The sequence below is a fragment of the Hippichthys cyanospilos genome, chromosome 14 (genome assembly GCF_059441005.1).
Source record: "Hippichthys cyanospilos isolate Australia breed blue-spotted pipefish chromosome 14, RoL_Hcya_1.0, whole genome shotgun sequence".
Classification (NCBI taxonomy): domain Eukaryota; kingdom Metazoa; phylum Chordata; class Actinopteri; order Syngnathiformes; family Syngnathidae; genus Hippichthys; species Hippichthys cyanospilos.
This window is the reverse complement of record NC_142382.1, coordinates 2841832-2857848: the sequence shown is the minus strand read 5'-3', so window position 1 is coordinate 2857848 and position 16017 is coordinate 2841832. Positions and strand designations below refer to the sequence as shown.

General features: G+C 38.8%; 2 protein-coding genes across 3 annotated transcripts; one reads left to right on the top strand and one right to left on the bottom strand.

Moving 5' to 3' along the window:
• Positions 1 to 2842: 2842 nt before the first annotated feature.
• On the top strand, positions 2843 to 4987 carry LOC148412502 (pentraxin-related protein PTX3-like). Its single transcript, XM_088433436.1, has 2 exons — positions 2843 to 3114; positions 4177 to 4987. Exons 1-2 carry the CDS (start codon positions 2973 to 2975, stop codon positions 4623 to 4625), a joined length of 591 nt encoding a protein of 196 aa, XP_088289562.1. The 5' UTR covers positions 2843 to 2972; the 3' UTR covers positions 4626 to 4987.
• A 2473-nt stretch (positions 4988 to 7460) lies between these two features.
• slc35g2a (solute carrier family 35 member G2a) lies at positions 7461 to 11623 on the bottom strand. 2 transcript variants are annotated; one of them, XM_088432703.1, is made up of 2 exons: positions 11313 to 11623; positions 7461 to 8853 (listed from the first exon to the last, which is right to left on the bottom strand). In XM_088432703.1, exon 2 carries the CDS (start codon positions 8833 to 8835, stop codon positions 7477 to 7479), a length of 1359 nt encoding a protein of 452 aa, XP_088288829.1. In that variant the 5' UTR covers positions 8836 to 8853; positions 11313 to 11623; the 3' UTR covers positions 7461 to 7476. The 2 variants fall into 2 exon arrangements, with proteins under 2 accessions (XP_088288829.1, XP_088288828.1); XM_088432702.1 differs by having other exon boundaries at positions 7461 to 8850; positions 11313 to 11622.
• Positions 11624 to 16017: the final 4394 nt, after the last annotated feature.

Sequence of the window (16017 nt, the reverse complement as noted above, 5' to 3'; positions counted from 1 at the left end):
TGTATTTTTTTCCACCCCTTCCTGGAAAAGTAGGAAAATGGTGCAAATGTTTTTGGGATCCAGATTCGAAAAAAGTGTCACAAGGTACGTCCTCTTCTTCCTAACTGCCGTCATTGAGATTTGTCAGCAAAGTATTAAAAGTGTACTTTTTTTCTGATTAATATTTAGCTTGTAAGGCCGTAAATCAACGGTTCAGAACGTACCTTGGTTCCTAATCAGGTACAGCGAGTGAACAGGATGCAGAAATATTCCTTCACTTATCTGTTGTGAAAATGGGAACACATTAGGGGGAATTTAAAAAAAAAAATGCAGAGTGCCAGCAGTAAATTCTTCTGATGAATGACAGCTTTGAAAATGAGGTGAAAAAAATAATTTGAAAGATAACTTAACCACTAAGTATTTTTTCATAGACAATGTATTAAATATCACAATTTGGAGTGTTAGGGGTCAAATTGACACATTGGAAACTTGAGAAAAACTATAATATTAAATTGATATATATCCAACAGTGGCTACTTTCTATGTTGCATGTTTTTAATGTAGAAAATAGCATAAAATATTATTGTGCTTTATAAAACTAAACAATTTGTGTCATGATTTAATGCTTCCGTTCAGATCATTGCGCTGCTCCTTCTGATGTGTCTGCCTTGACCACTGGGGGGCAGTAAACGGCAGTCATAGAGTCAAGTGAAGAGCTCCCATTATGCTCAGTCACTTTTCGCAAAGGATAAAGAATATTCATGTGTGAGTTTTGTCCTATTGTTTATCTGCATGTTTTGCTCCATTTTTGTGTTCAAAAAACTCTTTCAGTGCCAAAAAAGGCAACTTTGAGAGCGCTAGCATATTTAGCATTTTCACTCATTTTTCAAGGCCAACGGAATATCGTGTGCTATGTTTATGAAAACGTGGGTGGTATCATATGAAAAATTGTTTTCCATTCCTTACTTAGAATTACAAATATATATGTGTAGTATGTATGGCAACACTGCCATCTAATGGTCACAGTTATCACTACAATTGGCTTAGTATTAGATGAGAACTAATCAAGGGTGTCAGCTACCCTCCATAAAATAACATATTTGACGAGAATTTTTGTCCATGGCACTGAAAGAGTTAATAAACATGATTAGCTTTTTCCAAAAATGTTTACATCTCACCCTCTTTTGTTTCTATTCTCGCTTTTACAGGAAACGAAGTCAAATTTGAAGTTTTTTTTGGGGAAGAATCGTTTGGCAAAGCGCTGCGTCTTGTGCGGTGAGTTGAACCGCGTGTGCCGTCGTAATACAAACATAGTTGAAATGTTATATTAAACGTCCTCGACGTTGTTTGACAGTCTTACGCTGGTGTTTTTGTTTTTGGGAGACGAGGGGGTCCCCCTCCCCTCAAGGCTGTTACACAATAGCGCGACCCGCGCGTTACAAGCTCGCCACGAGGGAACGCTTTGGAAAACGGATTTGAGGAACGGCGCTTTCGCCACCTCGCTCCCCTCGGCTTCCCCCTCGCCGCGACCCCCACCTTTTCTCAGCATATGATATTTGTTTGAAAACGCCAAGTTAAATTGGGGGGGGGTATACATTTTACTGGTAATTTTGGAAACAAATGATCAAAGTCATTTATTTTGTTTATTCAACCAATTGCGTTTTCTATGATCACGAATAAATATTGTGCCGTCAAGCGATTCATATTTTTTAAGGAATTAATCGGGATATTTCTCATGATCAACCACATTTTTCAGCAATTTTCTAACTTGAGTAAAATCTTGAAATCATACAGTAAAATCATCAAATACAACATTTCAAAGGTTTTTGTAATAACGATCTACTTTTGTAAGATTCTTTTTCTGTAAAATACATATATTGAACTACATAACCTGGTTACTGCCTTTTTTTTGTATAGTCCTTTCATAGATGCTGCTGCAGGAAGTAAATACAGCTTTTTTTAAATTTTATATTAATTTTTAATGCTTTATAAATTGTAAATTAATCGTCAATAAGCTTATATATATATATATATATATATATATATATATATATATATATATATATATGTATATATGTGTGTGTGTGCACATTTTTAAAAAAAATTTTATGTGCATGTTTTCTTCCCTTTCCTGTTCAGAACAGCTCTCAGGATTCCCACAGTATCCGCGCTGGATGCTGAGTGTCTGCTTTTTTTTTCCTGGGGAGCCCCAACACCTGGTGACCTCAAATCACATCTGCCACAATAACAAGATCACATGAGGTAAAATCAAACGATTTCTGTCAACGTCACTCACAGCGAGCACACACGTTCTCATCCTGCGTTTTGCAGCTGGGAATTGTCAAAAAGGAAGTCCAATTGTTCAAGACAAAACCATGTCACACCATCATCATTTTACACCTTTTGTTATTTTCCTGTAGAAAATGTTTTTTGTGTTGTGTGTACTCGTGTGACTAAAAAATGTAAATATAACGCGCAGTATTAACTTATTTTGGTGGTTGGATTACAAAAGTTATGCAAAACTTTTAATAATAATAATAAATACATAAATAATAAATAATAATAATAAAAAAGTATTTTTTTAATATATACATACATATATATATATATAATTAATAAAACCAATTGTCATTAGGAGCCAGGGAGCAACTTATTCTCAATAGGGTTTAGGTCTGGGAAATGTCTTGACATGTCCAAAACATAGCAGTATTTTTATGAAAAGCATACACACACACACCCTTCTTCCAATGCCCCAATTTCCTTTTCCAAATCGGACTCTTGACACATTGCCTCGGCTGTTACATTACTCACAGCCCCCCCCCCCCCCCCCCCCCCCCCCCCCCCCTCCCCTTCACACCCCACTGGACCTCCTCCGCCTCCCTCCTCCCCTCCAACGGAGTTTATAAGGTGTCCTCAGTGCGCTCACAGGGAGAACTTTTTACAAGAAGCCAGGTGCTTCTTCGACAAGCTTTTGGACCCCCCCTCCCTGAAAAATGGGCGCTCCAAGGATATGGAGGGTGGTGAGGGTCTGGGGGGTGCTATGCTTGATGGCATGTATGCGCGCGTCGCCGCACCTCAACCAGGTGGACTACACCGACGTCTACGACAACGAGGTGTCCAGAGAGGAACATGAAGGTAACTTCACTTTTTTTTTTTTTTTTTTTTTTCGGAATGGCTTTGCTATTTTTTTAGTTATTATTTTATTTTATTTGCTACATGTTATGTTTAAGTGCATTCGATTTTTAATGTATTACTTATCATGTATTTTTTTTTCTATTTTTTTTATTCAGGTATTTGTCTTCATCTTAGTTTTACTGTACATTGTTCCCTCGCTAAATTGCTACATTTATTTCACATAACATTTCTTGCAATTTTTCTTCCCCACAAAGCAAATGACCATAACTTTATTGCAGATTTACCTTGCTATTTTTCTTTATTTTCGCTCCTTTTAAGTCTCACCAGAGAAAAAAAACAACACAATTTAATGATTTTTTTTTCTCAAAAGAAACAAATGAGTTGATTTTCTTTTATGATCATAACTTCATTGCAGATTTACTTTGCTACTTTTCTAACAATTTTTCTTACTTTTAAGTCAAACAAGCCCTCCAAAAATATTGATTTTACGTTTATTTCAGCTAAGAAAAGCAACAAACAAATTCACACGTTTTTTTTGTGTTTTCATTTTTGACCATCATAGGTTTACTTTTTTTTTTTCTCAGATCAGGTATGAAAATAGCAATTTTATTTATTAAAAATTTAAAAAATAAATTTTTCCTCCTTAGTTGAACCAGAAAAAATAAGCATCAACATTACTTTTTTTTTTTTAAACAAAATAAACAAACTATGTGATGAGGACAAAAAGCAAAAAAAAAAAAAAAAAAAAAAAAAAAAAAAGTCTACATCTACATGAAAAACTACCGGTCAGGGTTAGGGCTTTTTTTTTTTTTTTTTTTTTTTTTTTTTTTTCATTTTTCGAACCGTAACCCAGCGATAAATAAGGGAACAATGTATAATAAATAAATGCATATTTTAAGTGAATTATATTTTCAGTGTATTATTTTACCACCTATTCATTTTTTCTCTTCATTTATTAGCTTTAATTTATTATTTACTGTATATTATCTCCAATTATTTATTAGTACGTATTCATTTTCAAATTTGTGCACATATATATATATGTATATATCTCCTTCTCAGAGGATTCCAGGCAGCCGCAGACATCGTGCCAGTCTGCCGAGCTCACAAGATGGGACAAGCTCTTCGTGGCCCTGGAGAACTCTCACATGAGGCAGAACATGCTGCTGGAGTCCTCGGAATGCTGTTGCGGGGCCGCGGCGTCCCTCGGGGCCCGATTGGACCACTTGGCCCGGACGGCGTCCCGCCAGTGCCCGCCCTGGCAGAGCGCCCTCAAGGCGCTCCGCCAGGAGATCCTGGAGCTGCGGGAGGAAGGCGAGGCCAGGGAGATGAGCTTCAACGCCACCCTGCGTACCTTGGCCCTCAAAGAACAGGAAGTGACGTCGCAACGTGCCGGCGGGTTGGAAAAGGCGCTGGTCGCCGTAGCGACCGAGATGCGACGCCTCAGCGCGCGGCTCGGCCTCGTCGTACGACAGACGGCCGCGCAGGGCGAAGACGGGGGAGACTCGTGAGAGTCCCGCACCGGATGGACTACTGTCTTGTACTGGATAGAAAAAGTCTACACACCCCTGTTCACTTTTTGGGCATTTCAAGAAAAAAAGCATTCAGCAACACAATTATTTTAAAGACGGGTCGAGATCATCGTTTGGAATAAAGCTCCGATGTTCTAGTAGGCTTTTCCCGATCAACACGAAACATCATCAGAGACAGTCGAAAAACAATTCAAAAATGTAAGCAGGGGTGTGTAGACGTCTTAAATCCACTTTGTGATTTGCACTTTTGGTTATTATTGAGGATTTATTTTCCCTCTGAACTTTTTTTTTTTTTAAATGTCTGGATGCGTTTGAAGCAATAAAAAAAGTCATTAAAAGAAGACTCATTAGCCCGGTGGAAATATGTCCTCCCTCCGCCCACGCCATCCTTTTTAAGCTGCGGCCAATCGTGCGAAGACCTCGCAAGCCTCCCGGCTACTTTTAGTTTAGCTTTGGAAACGGACAGACGAGCTGGCGAAAAGTGTGTTACAATCCGTCAAATCTTAAATATATCATTATTATTATGTATATATGTTTAGATTTTAGATGCGTACATATTCCATATTCCAATTCGTTTGAGAAATTTTTCATACTCAATGTTGAAAATTTACATAAAAAGTACACATACTGCATATACTTACATACACACACACACACATATATATATATATATATATATATATATATATATATATATATATATATATATATGTGTGTGTGTATATATATATATGTGTGTATATATGTATATATATATATATATATATGTGTGTGTATATATATATATATATATATATATATATGTGTGTATATATGTATATATATATATATATATATATGTGTATATATGTATATATATATATATATATATATATATATATGTGTATATATATATATATATATATATATATATATATATATGTATATATATATATATATATATGTGTGTGTGTGTTGTGTGTGTATGTGAAATATATACTGTATACTTTATATGCATGTGTATGTTATATTTGTTTAAAAATACAGTACTATATGTTCAGTATTTACAGAGTTTCTCCCTCTCAATTATTATATGTATATATGTGCTTTCAAGCTGGCCTGCCTCTTTATTTTTGGTCCAAAAAAAAAAAAAATGGAATGTGATTTTGATTAGGCCCCTAACAGGAGTTTGTTTCTTGTCGGCGTTCACAGGTCAGCGTGACCTGCTGCACGTTTGCTCATCAAGGAACAAAATATGAAAAAGCATCGTAAAACGTCACACTTCGAGTTCATGTCTTAAATGGTTCACATTATTAGATCTTTATTTTTTTTTGTATCGCTTTTAAAACGGGTCAAAATGACCCGCTATGTAACACATTCTTTAATAACTAGATGTTTGTTCCCTGTGCTCTTTTTATCTTGGCAAAATTCACAACTAATTGGGCACTTTTTTTTTTTTTTGTTACAGTTTGGCTGCATACGGCACGAAAAAAAATGTGCTCATAATGGGAGCAAATACAAAAGCAGGTGGCTGATGATCAGTCGTCGAGAAAAACAACACTATTTAAACAATATTAAAAGCCAAACGGGAAAAAAAATGCCAGATTCTGTGTAAAAAAAAAAAGTGTGTTTCCATCCACCATCTTTTTTTTTTCTTCTTTCTCTGGCCTTCATTTACCTCATTGCGGTTGCCAAGTACCTTTCAAGACCCGAAATGGTCGGCACCGAGCCCTGACGGGCGAGCGCCAAGCCAAGAGTAGTCAATAAAAAAAAAAAATCTCGTAAATAAACACCTCCCCTCCAAGAACGGCCATTGATCCAAACTGAAAGAGTCGAGCTGTTTGTTCACCAGCGAGATTTTATTGTCACAATAACAGACGACACCACGTTGGCACTTTTTGATTTATCACCCGCCCCCGACCCCGCCCAAAAAGTTCCAAATTGAAAAAGGACCACACACCAGACACGAATGGCACTCAAGGACCTCCACCAAGGCCAAACAGTCAACCCAGAGTGGAAAAAAAAATAAAACAATCAAATTGCCGTTTTTGTTTTTATGGCATCGAGCAGGCTGCTCCCTGGAATCTGGGTTTTTAGGGTTCGGGGCTGAGGGTCAAGTTAGGAACTGGTGGTTAACAGGACAAGATTTTTAGGGTTGGATATCACGGGGGTTAGCCATCGGCCAAAGAATTTCGAATTCCAGGTCAAAAGTCTTCTTGTGGGGTTTGGGATAGCAGTTAGATGAAATGTAGAGGTGAGGGGGGTTAGGGTGAAAGGTTTTGGGGTTTAGGATTTAGGGTTGAAATTAATCGTTTTGTGGAAGGGGTTAAAATTAGGAGTATGTGGTTCTGGAACAAGTCTAGGGTTAAGACTGGGCATAGGAGACTGGAGATTGGACTAGGAGTTTAGGAAAGGGTAAGATCAAGGGTTTACTGGTATGGTTCGGTTCTAGTGGTTTTGGTCGGGATTCAAAGGTTAGGTTTGGTTTTTGGTTAGGGTTCAGAGTTAGGATTTGGTTTTAGGGTAAACGTTAGATTTCGGGTTGATGTTAGGTTAAGGTTTTAGGGTTCAGAGTTAGGATTTGGTTTTAGGGTAAACGTTAGATTTCGGGTTGATGTTAGGTTAAGGTTTTAGGCTCAGTTTTAGGGTTAGGGATTTAGTTGTTTGTTTTTTTCCCTTGGTCTGGAGACCCCATCTCTACAAAAGTGCATGGAAATTGACAAAGTCATTTTTTGAAAGAGCTAACAAATGGCAATCAAGACAAGAACCTCCTGAGTCTAACTTTGTGCTTGGCGGAGGTAATAAAGCTCCAGTGAGCAACTGACACGGCAGAGAGAAAATGAAAGCGTCTTTATTTAATGGGCGAGTCTAGAATCTCCTCGTATTCCTCCCGGTGACGTCGGCTGCCCCCGCGAGAGGGCAACAGCTTCGTGGTCACCAACCAGCCCACGCTCAGGACCACCATGGCGTTCCCGACCACCTCGGGGGCGCTGGGACCCAGTCGCGCCAAGACCAGATGGGCCACGGTGGCCAGGGGCGCCTCCAGGCTCTGGCTGGCCGACACCAGCGCCGGGTGGATGCGCGTGAGGCCGTGCGTCACCCCCAGGAAGGCGGCGGCGGAGCAGGCCACCAAGCCCGCCGCAAGACCCCAACCGGGAGCGCTGTCCGGCCAGGACCAGCCCTCCTGGAGCAAGGCCAACAGGGCCGGGCTGAGCACGCAGCCCGTCCAGCTCACCGTGAAGAGGGCTGTAGCCACGCCCACTCTTTCCTTCAGGGACCGGTACCCCACCAGAGCCAGGGCCATCCACAGACCGGCGAGCGCCGACAGGGACCACCCGAAGGCGCCCCTCCAGTACACCGCGGGATCCGTCCGGGAATCGAAATCGTTCTCATCCGCCTCGGGAAGCAGCAGGACCCCCAAACCGCACAGCCCCGCCGCCAGGGTGATGCCGTCGGCCAAACCCAGACGCTCCTCCAGCAACAGGAAGGCCAGGGTCGCCGACAGCGCCGTGGTGGCCAGGCGCCAGAGGTGAGCGGCGTCCCCCGGGGAGGCGAAGCTCAGCGAGGAGTAAGCGCAGCACAGGGATAGCGAGTAGGCCAGGCCGTAGCCAAGCAGACGCAGGCGGTAACCCTCCGGTCCGAAGGGGTTCTCCCCCTTGTGCAGCGGCGCCGCCACGGACAGGAGCTGGACCACGGACCTAACCAACAGGAGGAAGATGGGCCCCAGGCCGAAACGTTCGGAGGCCGCCCGGGTCAGGACCGCCACGCAGCCGTTGGCCAGCGCCGCCCCCAGCAGCCCCACCCAAGTGAGCCGGGACGCCGACACCGAGGCCTCCCCGAAACTGGCCAGCTGCTCCCCGACCCCTTTCCCGGAACCCTTGGCCGCCCTGGCTCCCCCTTCGCCGCCGTCCCCGCATTTGCCGGGCGGCGGCCTCGGGGCGGCGTCTTTGGAGCCGAACAGAGTGAGCGGCCATTTTTTGGCCTCCGTCAGCCGCTTCCTGTCCGACGTCTCCTCCAGGAAGGACCCGAAGTCCTCGAAGGACGGCGCGTCGTCGTAGCCTTCGTCTCCGGGTTGGGGGAAGTGCGTGTGTATGCCGGCTTGAGGGGAATAGGGGGTCTGCGTGGCGTACTTGGCCGTGACGGTGTGAGGGTGGATTTTCACCCGCTTCTTAGCGCCACCCAAGAGGTGGGTGGACTCCATTGTGGACATTGGCAGAGGACAAACCTGCTGGACAGAGAGGAGAAGCGCTTTTAACGTCGGCGCTTTTTCAAACCTTTAGATCGGGCCTACAAATGCAAAATCACAACACAACAAACGCAAATGTTTTTTGGAGAATCAAAGGTTGTCCCTGACCTCGACCTTTTCTCAACATTTTCCTATCAATCTGAGGTAGATAAAAAAAAAAGTGAGTAAAAATGGACTCACACAACATTGTGGAATGGACTTATTTGACCATCGTACCAGCGAGCTAACGTTTGTCTCCACATTATTTAGAATCTAAGACAGATTGGATAAAAAAAAAACAAAAACAAAAAAAAAAAAACACATTTTGAACATAACCGTGGATTCACACAACATTGTGGAACGGCCACTTTTGAAAATCGTACCTGCATGCTCACGTTTGTCTCCACATTATGTAAAATCTAAGACTGGATTTAAAAAAAAAAAAAAAAAACACATTTCAAACATATCCGTGGACCCACACAACATTGTGGAACGGCCACATTTGAAAATCGAACCAGCGTGCAAACGTTTGTCTCCACTTTATGTCAAATCTAAGACAGACTGGATTAAAAATAAAAAAACAAACAAACCCGCATTTCGAACATAACCGTGGACCCACACAACATTGTGAAACGGCCACATTTGAAAATCGAACCAGCGTGCAAACATTTGTCTCGACATTATGTCAAATCTAAGACAGACAGGATTAAAAAAAACAAAAAAACACATCGAACATAACCGTGGACCCACACAACATTGTGGAACGGCCACATTTGAAAATCGAACCAGCGTGCAAACGTTTGTGTCCACATTGTGTCAAATCTAAGAGAGACTGGAATAAAAAACAAACAAACACGCATTTCGAACATAACCGTGGACCCACACAACATTGTGGAACGACCACATTTGAAAATCGAACCAGCGTGCAAACGTTTGTCTCCACATTATGTCAAATCTAATACAGACTGAATATAAACCAAACCCACATTTCAAATCCAACTGCGCACTCACACAACATTGCGGAGCGACCGCACTGAGATCTATCATCCATCCATTTTTCATCTCAATCCTCTCGCTATGTGGCGCGGGCTTGACATTTCTATATTTAATGACACGGGCGCTAATAATATCAGAGTGGGGTGGTGTCTCGGCCTCCCAAGTCTTCTGGAAGGGAGTTGAAAGCTCCGGTCCGCTAACAGATAAGAAGCAGCTGGAATTGCGTCATTCTTCTGGAGCACCTTGACGCTTGCCAATGACAGTAAAATAAGCGCTTATCTCATGAGCGGGAAAGATATTATTCGGCGGGGGGGGGGGGGGGTCTCAGAATCAGTTTTGGTATCTTAGGTCAAGGAGAACCATTCTCCCAACCCAAAAATTCATTAAATTCAAAAAGCAGTTGTAATTACATTTCAAACATATCTACAGTATTTCACGATTTAACGTCGCAAATAAATAATAGGTGAAATTGGGGAAGGGGGGGGGGGGGACTGCACATTCACGCAATTTGAAGCTCAGTAAAAAATTCATTTTTTACGTCTGTACCCGTGAATGAGTTCATAATCGCAAAGAAAATAAAACATTTAGAAACATATTCAGGAACAAACTTAGCAAAATATTTAAATAAATCTTCAGTCCACCGTTTTAATTACATGTGATTTACAGAACTTAAATAATCGGAAATGGAAAATGAATAAGGTTTTATATGTAAAAAAAATAAATAATTCAAATAAAAAAATATTGAATATTATATTTATATATATCATATTATATTTCAAATATTGAAAAGAATTCAGTTACCGGTACTTTAATTTAATGAATATTTCCAAGGCTAAAAAAAATCTGAAATGCCTTCCAACTATCATGTAAAAGTTAAATTGAATTATAAATATATAAATATATTTGATTGAATTATGTAGATTATATACATATATAAAAAAAAATTATATATATATATATATATATATATATATATATATATATATATATATATACAAATATTAAAAAATATTATAAATGTCATTAAATTACACATTTTTATGGCGTACACAAAGGGTATTTTTATTTTTTATGTACTACACAATTTTAAATGCCACTGTCAACTTCACACTGCTTATTTTTCTCATCCCAGCAGCGAATTGAGGTCGGCAGCATCCTGCTGGATTCGGTCCGGGGCGGATGGCAAGGTTCCCCCGGACCCCGGCGCCGCATTAGCCCGTTTGGACCCTTGAGATCTGCGCGCGTCCTCATTTGGACGCTCAGACTACATTTTCCTGCAGCCATTCAATTGGAGTCGGGCAAGGCACGGTCGCCGTTATGTAAATGTGCGTCTGTCTGTCTCATCGGGGAGGGAGGGGGGTCATGTGATTCTCAAGGTTATACACGGACCCCCCCCCCTTTTTTTCAAATCATGCATATTCATAGAGACTTTTAATACATTGAATATTATTACGAAACACACTCACCTGCAGACAAGCGGCTGGTCATTCAGTCACTGAGCATCCTCCCATCTGTTGTCTCTTTTCCTGGCCATTTGCTCCCCCCTCCGCCTCCCCCCCCCTCCCCACTTTGCCTTTGCCTGCATGCGGCAGTTGAGAATCACCTCCAAAAAAAAAGGAGGACCACCAAGAGCGGGATGAGAGCGCGGACGAGCTACCTCAGGACCAGGAGATGGAGGAGGAGGAGGTGTGTTATATGGCGACCTGTGACTGCTCGTCCATCACTGTCGGATGCGGAAGATGCTCCGCCTCACGCCAAGAGGGCGAGAGAGGTAAAAAGAGAGAGGGAGGGAGAGAGCGGAGGGGGGGAAAGCTAATCATAGAGTCTGAGCATGCGTCAACGTGAGCCATGCCAGATTTGCCCTTCTGGAAACCCAAGTGTGCTTTGAAAGATTCAACTTTTAATGTTCCGTTGAAGAAATAATTGGAGAAGTCTTCACGCCTACTTCAGAAAGTCTTTAAAGTCAATGCTTTTATACCCTAGGGAATGTTAATAAACACAAAAAATGGACTCATTTAATCCCAAACACGGATTTCTTATGTCTTATGTTTCATTCAATTCCATGAAGGTATTTCTTTCTTTCTTTCTTTCTTTCTTTCTTTCTTTCTTTCTTTCTTTCTTTATTTCTTTCTTTCTTTCTTTCTTTCTTTCTTTCTTTCTTTCTTTCTTTCTTTCTTTCTTTCTTTCTTTCTTTCTTTCTGTCTGTCTGTCTGTCTGTCTGTCTGTCTGTCTGTCTGTCTGTCTGTCTGTCTTTCTTTCTTTCTTTCTTTCTTTCTTTCTATAATGCTATTTAGCTAGCGAGCTACAGGATCTAGTGAGCACATTTAGCTAGCTAGCTAGCGAGAAAAATATCTCACTAGCTATCTATCTATGTATCTATGTATGTATGTATGTATGTATGTATGTATGTATGTATGTATGTATGTATCTATCTATCTATCTATCTATCTATCTATCTATCTATCTATCTATCTATCTATCTATCTATCTATCTATCTATAATGCTATTTAGCTTGCGAGCTACAGAATTTAGTGAGCACATTTAGCTAGGTAGCTAGAAAAATATCTCACGAGCTAGTTACAGAATCTATCTATCTATCTATCTATCTATCTATCTATCTATCTATCTATCTATCTATCTATCTATCTATCTATCTATCTATCTATCTGTCTGTCTGTCTGTCTGTCTGTCTGTCTGTCTGTCTAGAATGCTATTTAGCTAGCGAGCTACAGGATTTAGCGAGCACATTTAGCTAGGTAGCTAGAAAAATATCTCACGATCTAGCTACAGAATCTGTCTATCTATCTATCTATCTATCTATCTATCTATCTATCTATCCACGCTTACTCAAATGTGCGGTTTTAGCTGGCAATAATTGCTACATATTTTCTAAACCAGATAGAAACCAGAAAGATGATGTCTTTTATTCCCAATTGTTATTCAATCATATAAAAATCGCATAAACCATTTTGTATGTGAAGAAATCAGGGGTATGCGCTTAGAAGAAGGTCATGAAGTCACCCGCTGCCTCGTTCTCGTCAGCGTGCATCCTTCCGACGGGATTTTGCTTCCCGATTTAACAACTGGTCTGCACCCCTCTTTTTCTGTTAAACACAAAAGTGGGCGGCGGCAATAAAAGGCAGCACATTATTTAGCCTCTGGCTTCCATGCATTCACTTTAGGCAGCAGAGGGAGGAAGATCCATCTGCCGTTGCCATGGAGACCTCCGAGAGGGAGCTGGATGGTCGCCGTTATTTAGGACGCTAGTAAAAACTCACGCTAACGACTCTGCTGCGGCCGTGTTTGTGTATGTGCTGAGAGAGGTCGTAAAATGCTATGGAGAAGAGTACTATCGAGTGGATCGTTTGGTTCATTTTTCAATCTTAGACGAAGTTAAACCCGCAGGCCTTGTTTCCTTTTATGGTCTTGATTTTTATTTTCGGCCATTTTTGGGCATATAGACATATAGTACCTTCTAATATTGAGGATTTCTAGCTATTATGTTTGCCGAGTTTTTACAAATATATATATATATATATATATATATATATATATATATATATATATATATATATATATATATATATATATATATATATATATATATATATATATATATATATATATATATATATTTTTTTTACAAATATATATATATATATATATATATATATATATGTAAAATATATATATATATATATTTATTAATTTTTTTTACAAGTATATATATATATATATATATATATATATATATATATATATATATATATATATATATATATATATATATATATATATATAAATAACAGCATTTTTTCCTTTAATGCTAATGGGTATGCAAATATTGTAGGACATGTTTGCAAGTATGTTAGCACATATGCAAGTACGTTAGCACATATTTTTATTTATGTTCCAACTTATTTGCAAATATGTTTGAATGTACTTGGAAATATATCCAAATATACACATTAGCTAAGTGATAAAAATAGCAATTTTTTTCCCATAATGCTGAGGGGTATGCTCATCAACTTCTTGTTTAATTTTTCATACAAATGCTACGTTTTTAGCATTTAGCCTTCAAATACGTTCATACTTGATTTGGAAGTAGGTTCAAATGTATTTTCTTGTACATTACGTATGATTTTCAAAAACATCCCAGTGTACTTTCAAATATACTTGGACATACTTGTGAATACATTCTGACAAACAGTGCTTGTAAATATGTTTTTTAGATTAGAATAAAATGCCTTTTTTGTCTTTAGTGTAAAATAACTTTAAAGGTGTCCATCAGTGATTTAAAAACAAGCCAACCACGACTGAAATCGTCTAAAAATAAGGGAAAAAAATGGCCATTTGATAACGGTCTAGTGCAGCCTTTTTTGTTCCCCGTGGAGATGAACACAGATGTTTATCTTCACTGTAATCGACTTTGGGAGCGACAAGCAGCTATTGCGGCGTCTAAAAAGCTGACACTTATGTTGGTTGCTATGGTTACAGCCTTGGCACAGGGCACAACGGGATAAATGTGAATGTGTGTTATTCACAAAGCTGAGGGTAAACCATGTTTTTTTTTAATAAACACTATTTTGAAGGGATTATATAAATGATTTCAATGCAATGCAATATATATGCTGCAAAGAATGCAGACGGGAAAAAGATGGTTAAATTTTGAGTCACATTGGCGCCTGCATGAATAGTTGAAGCATATGCATATGTATTTCATATTCAAATATTGCAATGCTGCTCTATACACACTTGCACCTTTTATCATCATTTAAATAATAATGTTTACGACACAGTACGATGTTACACCACAGTAACATAAACTGTGTCTTAATTTTTTTATATTAAAAAAAAAATGTATGTCCAAATTGAGTATGAGGATATTCATTAGACACATTCACTGCCATTGACGTCAAAAGACGTCAAAGATGCCAGCACGGTTAAAAGAGATCTTTGACGTCTATTTTCATCAATGAGTTAATATTTTACAATAGAAACGTAATAAGATCAGAATCTGTCAAAATACTGCACGATATAATACAATACAATGAAAAATTGAAAAAAATACGATATGATGAGCTGTGATAGGATATCATATTTGACGACAATATGAAAAGATACTTAACTGTCTAAATTATTAAAGAAAAAAAAACTCTACTTGATTAAATTTATTTACAAAATAATTGTTGAAAAATGCGACTGATCGTGATTAATCGTGCGATTAATTAATTAAAATGATCACCCAGCACGAAAATTGAGACGAACGATTGAACCTTTTTACTTTGAATTTCGATATCTTGGACAATGTTGTAAAGTCCTTGGCATGCGGACAGTAAAGACAAATGTGTGTGTTTCTTCGTCCTCATTGGACGAAAAAGTAAAAAAAAAAAAAAAAGTCATAATGTTGAAATATTCGACCCAACTTGTATTACAAATTTATAATAAATCCTATTGTCCTGCAGATTTTATTTTGAAGTCCAGAACTATGGAATAAGTGGCAATGTTTGCAACTTGATACCGTATGATAATATACAAAAAGTATATATAAGTATATAATACATAAAAACTAACATTCTATTCTCCGTTGCTGTCAAATGTTAAGTAGCTCAATGTGATATTAATATCATTCATTCCAATGATCTGCATGAAGAGCCACAGGAGCTCTCCAAGTGATTTTGAATTATTAATGCTTTCCAACAAGTGACCTTTATTAATTTGGTATCCATATATACTGTTTGTGCGAAGATATATTTATGTTCGTTTCATATATAATCATGCACAAATATATTACAGTAACATATTGTATGTTATGACACTTTGAGATATACAATATGTTAGAAAATATATGTGATACAATTCCCCGAAATAAAATACACTCCAATATTAAGATACCTTACAAAGAATCTAATAATCAGCAATAAATGATAAGAGGGTACTGTGCCAATATAATGTTACATATTTAAACGTAAGATAAAGTGTTCAACAATATAAGATAACATAGTAACATATGATATGATTTATTACGAACCCAAATTTAAAATACCGTACAATGCAACAAGCCACGGAGCCTTTGAATCATTTGGTAAGATGTGTTAATAACATCTATGATATAATACAATATATGTGTTACAAAAGTACACATGAAATTTTTATAATATGGTAAATAT

Coding starts and splice junctions, on each gene's coding strand:
- LOC148412502 (XM_088433436.1), top strand. CDS start 2,973: ATGGGCGCTCCAAGGATATGGAGGGTGGTGAGGGTCTGGGGGGTGCTA. Junction 3,115..4,176: donor GTCCAGAGAGGAACATGAAG/GTAACTTCACTT, acceptor TCTCCTTCTCAG/AGGATTCCAGGCAGCCGCAG.
- slc35g2a (XM_088432703.1), bottom strand. CDS start 8,835: ATGTCCACAATGGAGTCCACCCACCTCTTGGGTGGCGCTAAGAAGCGG.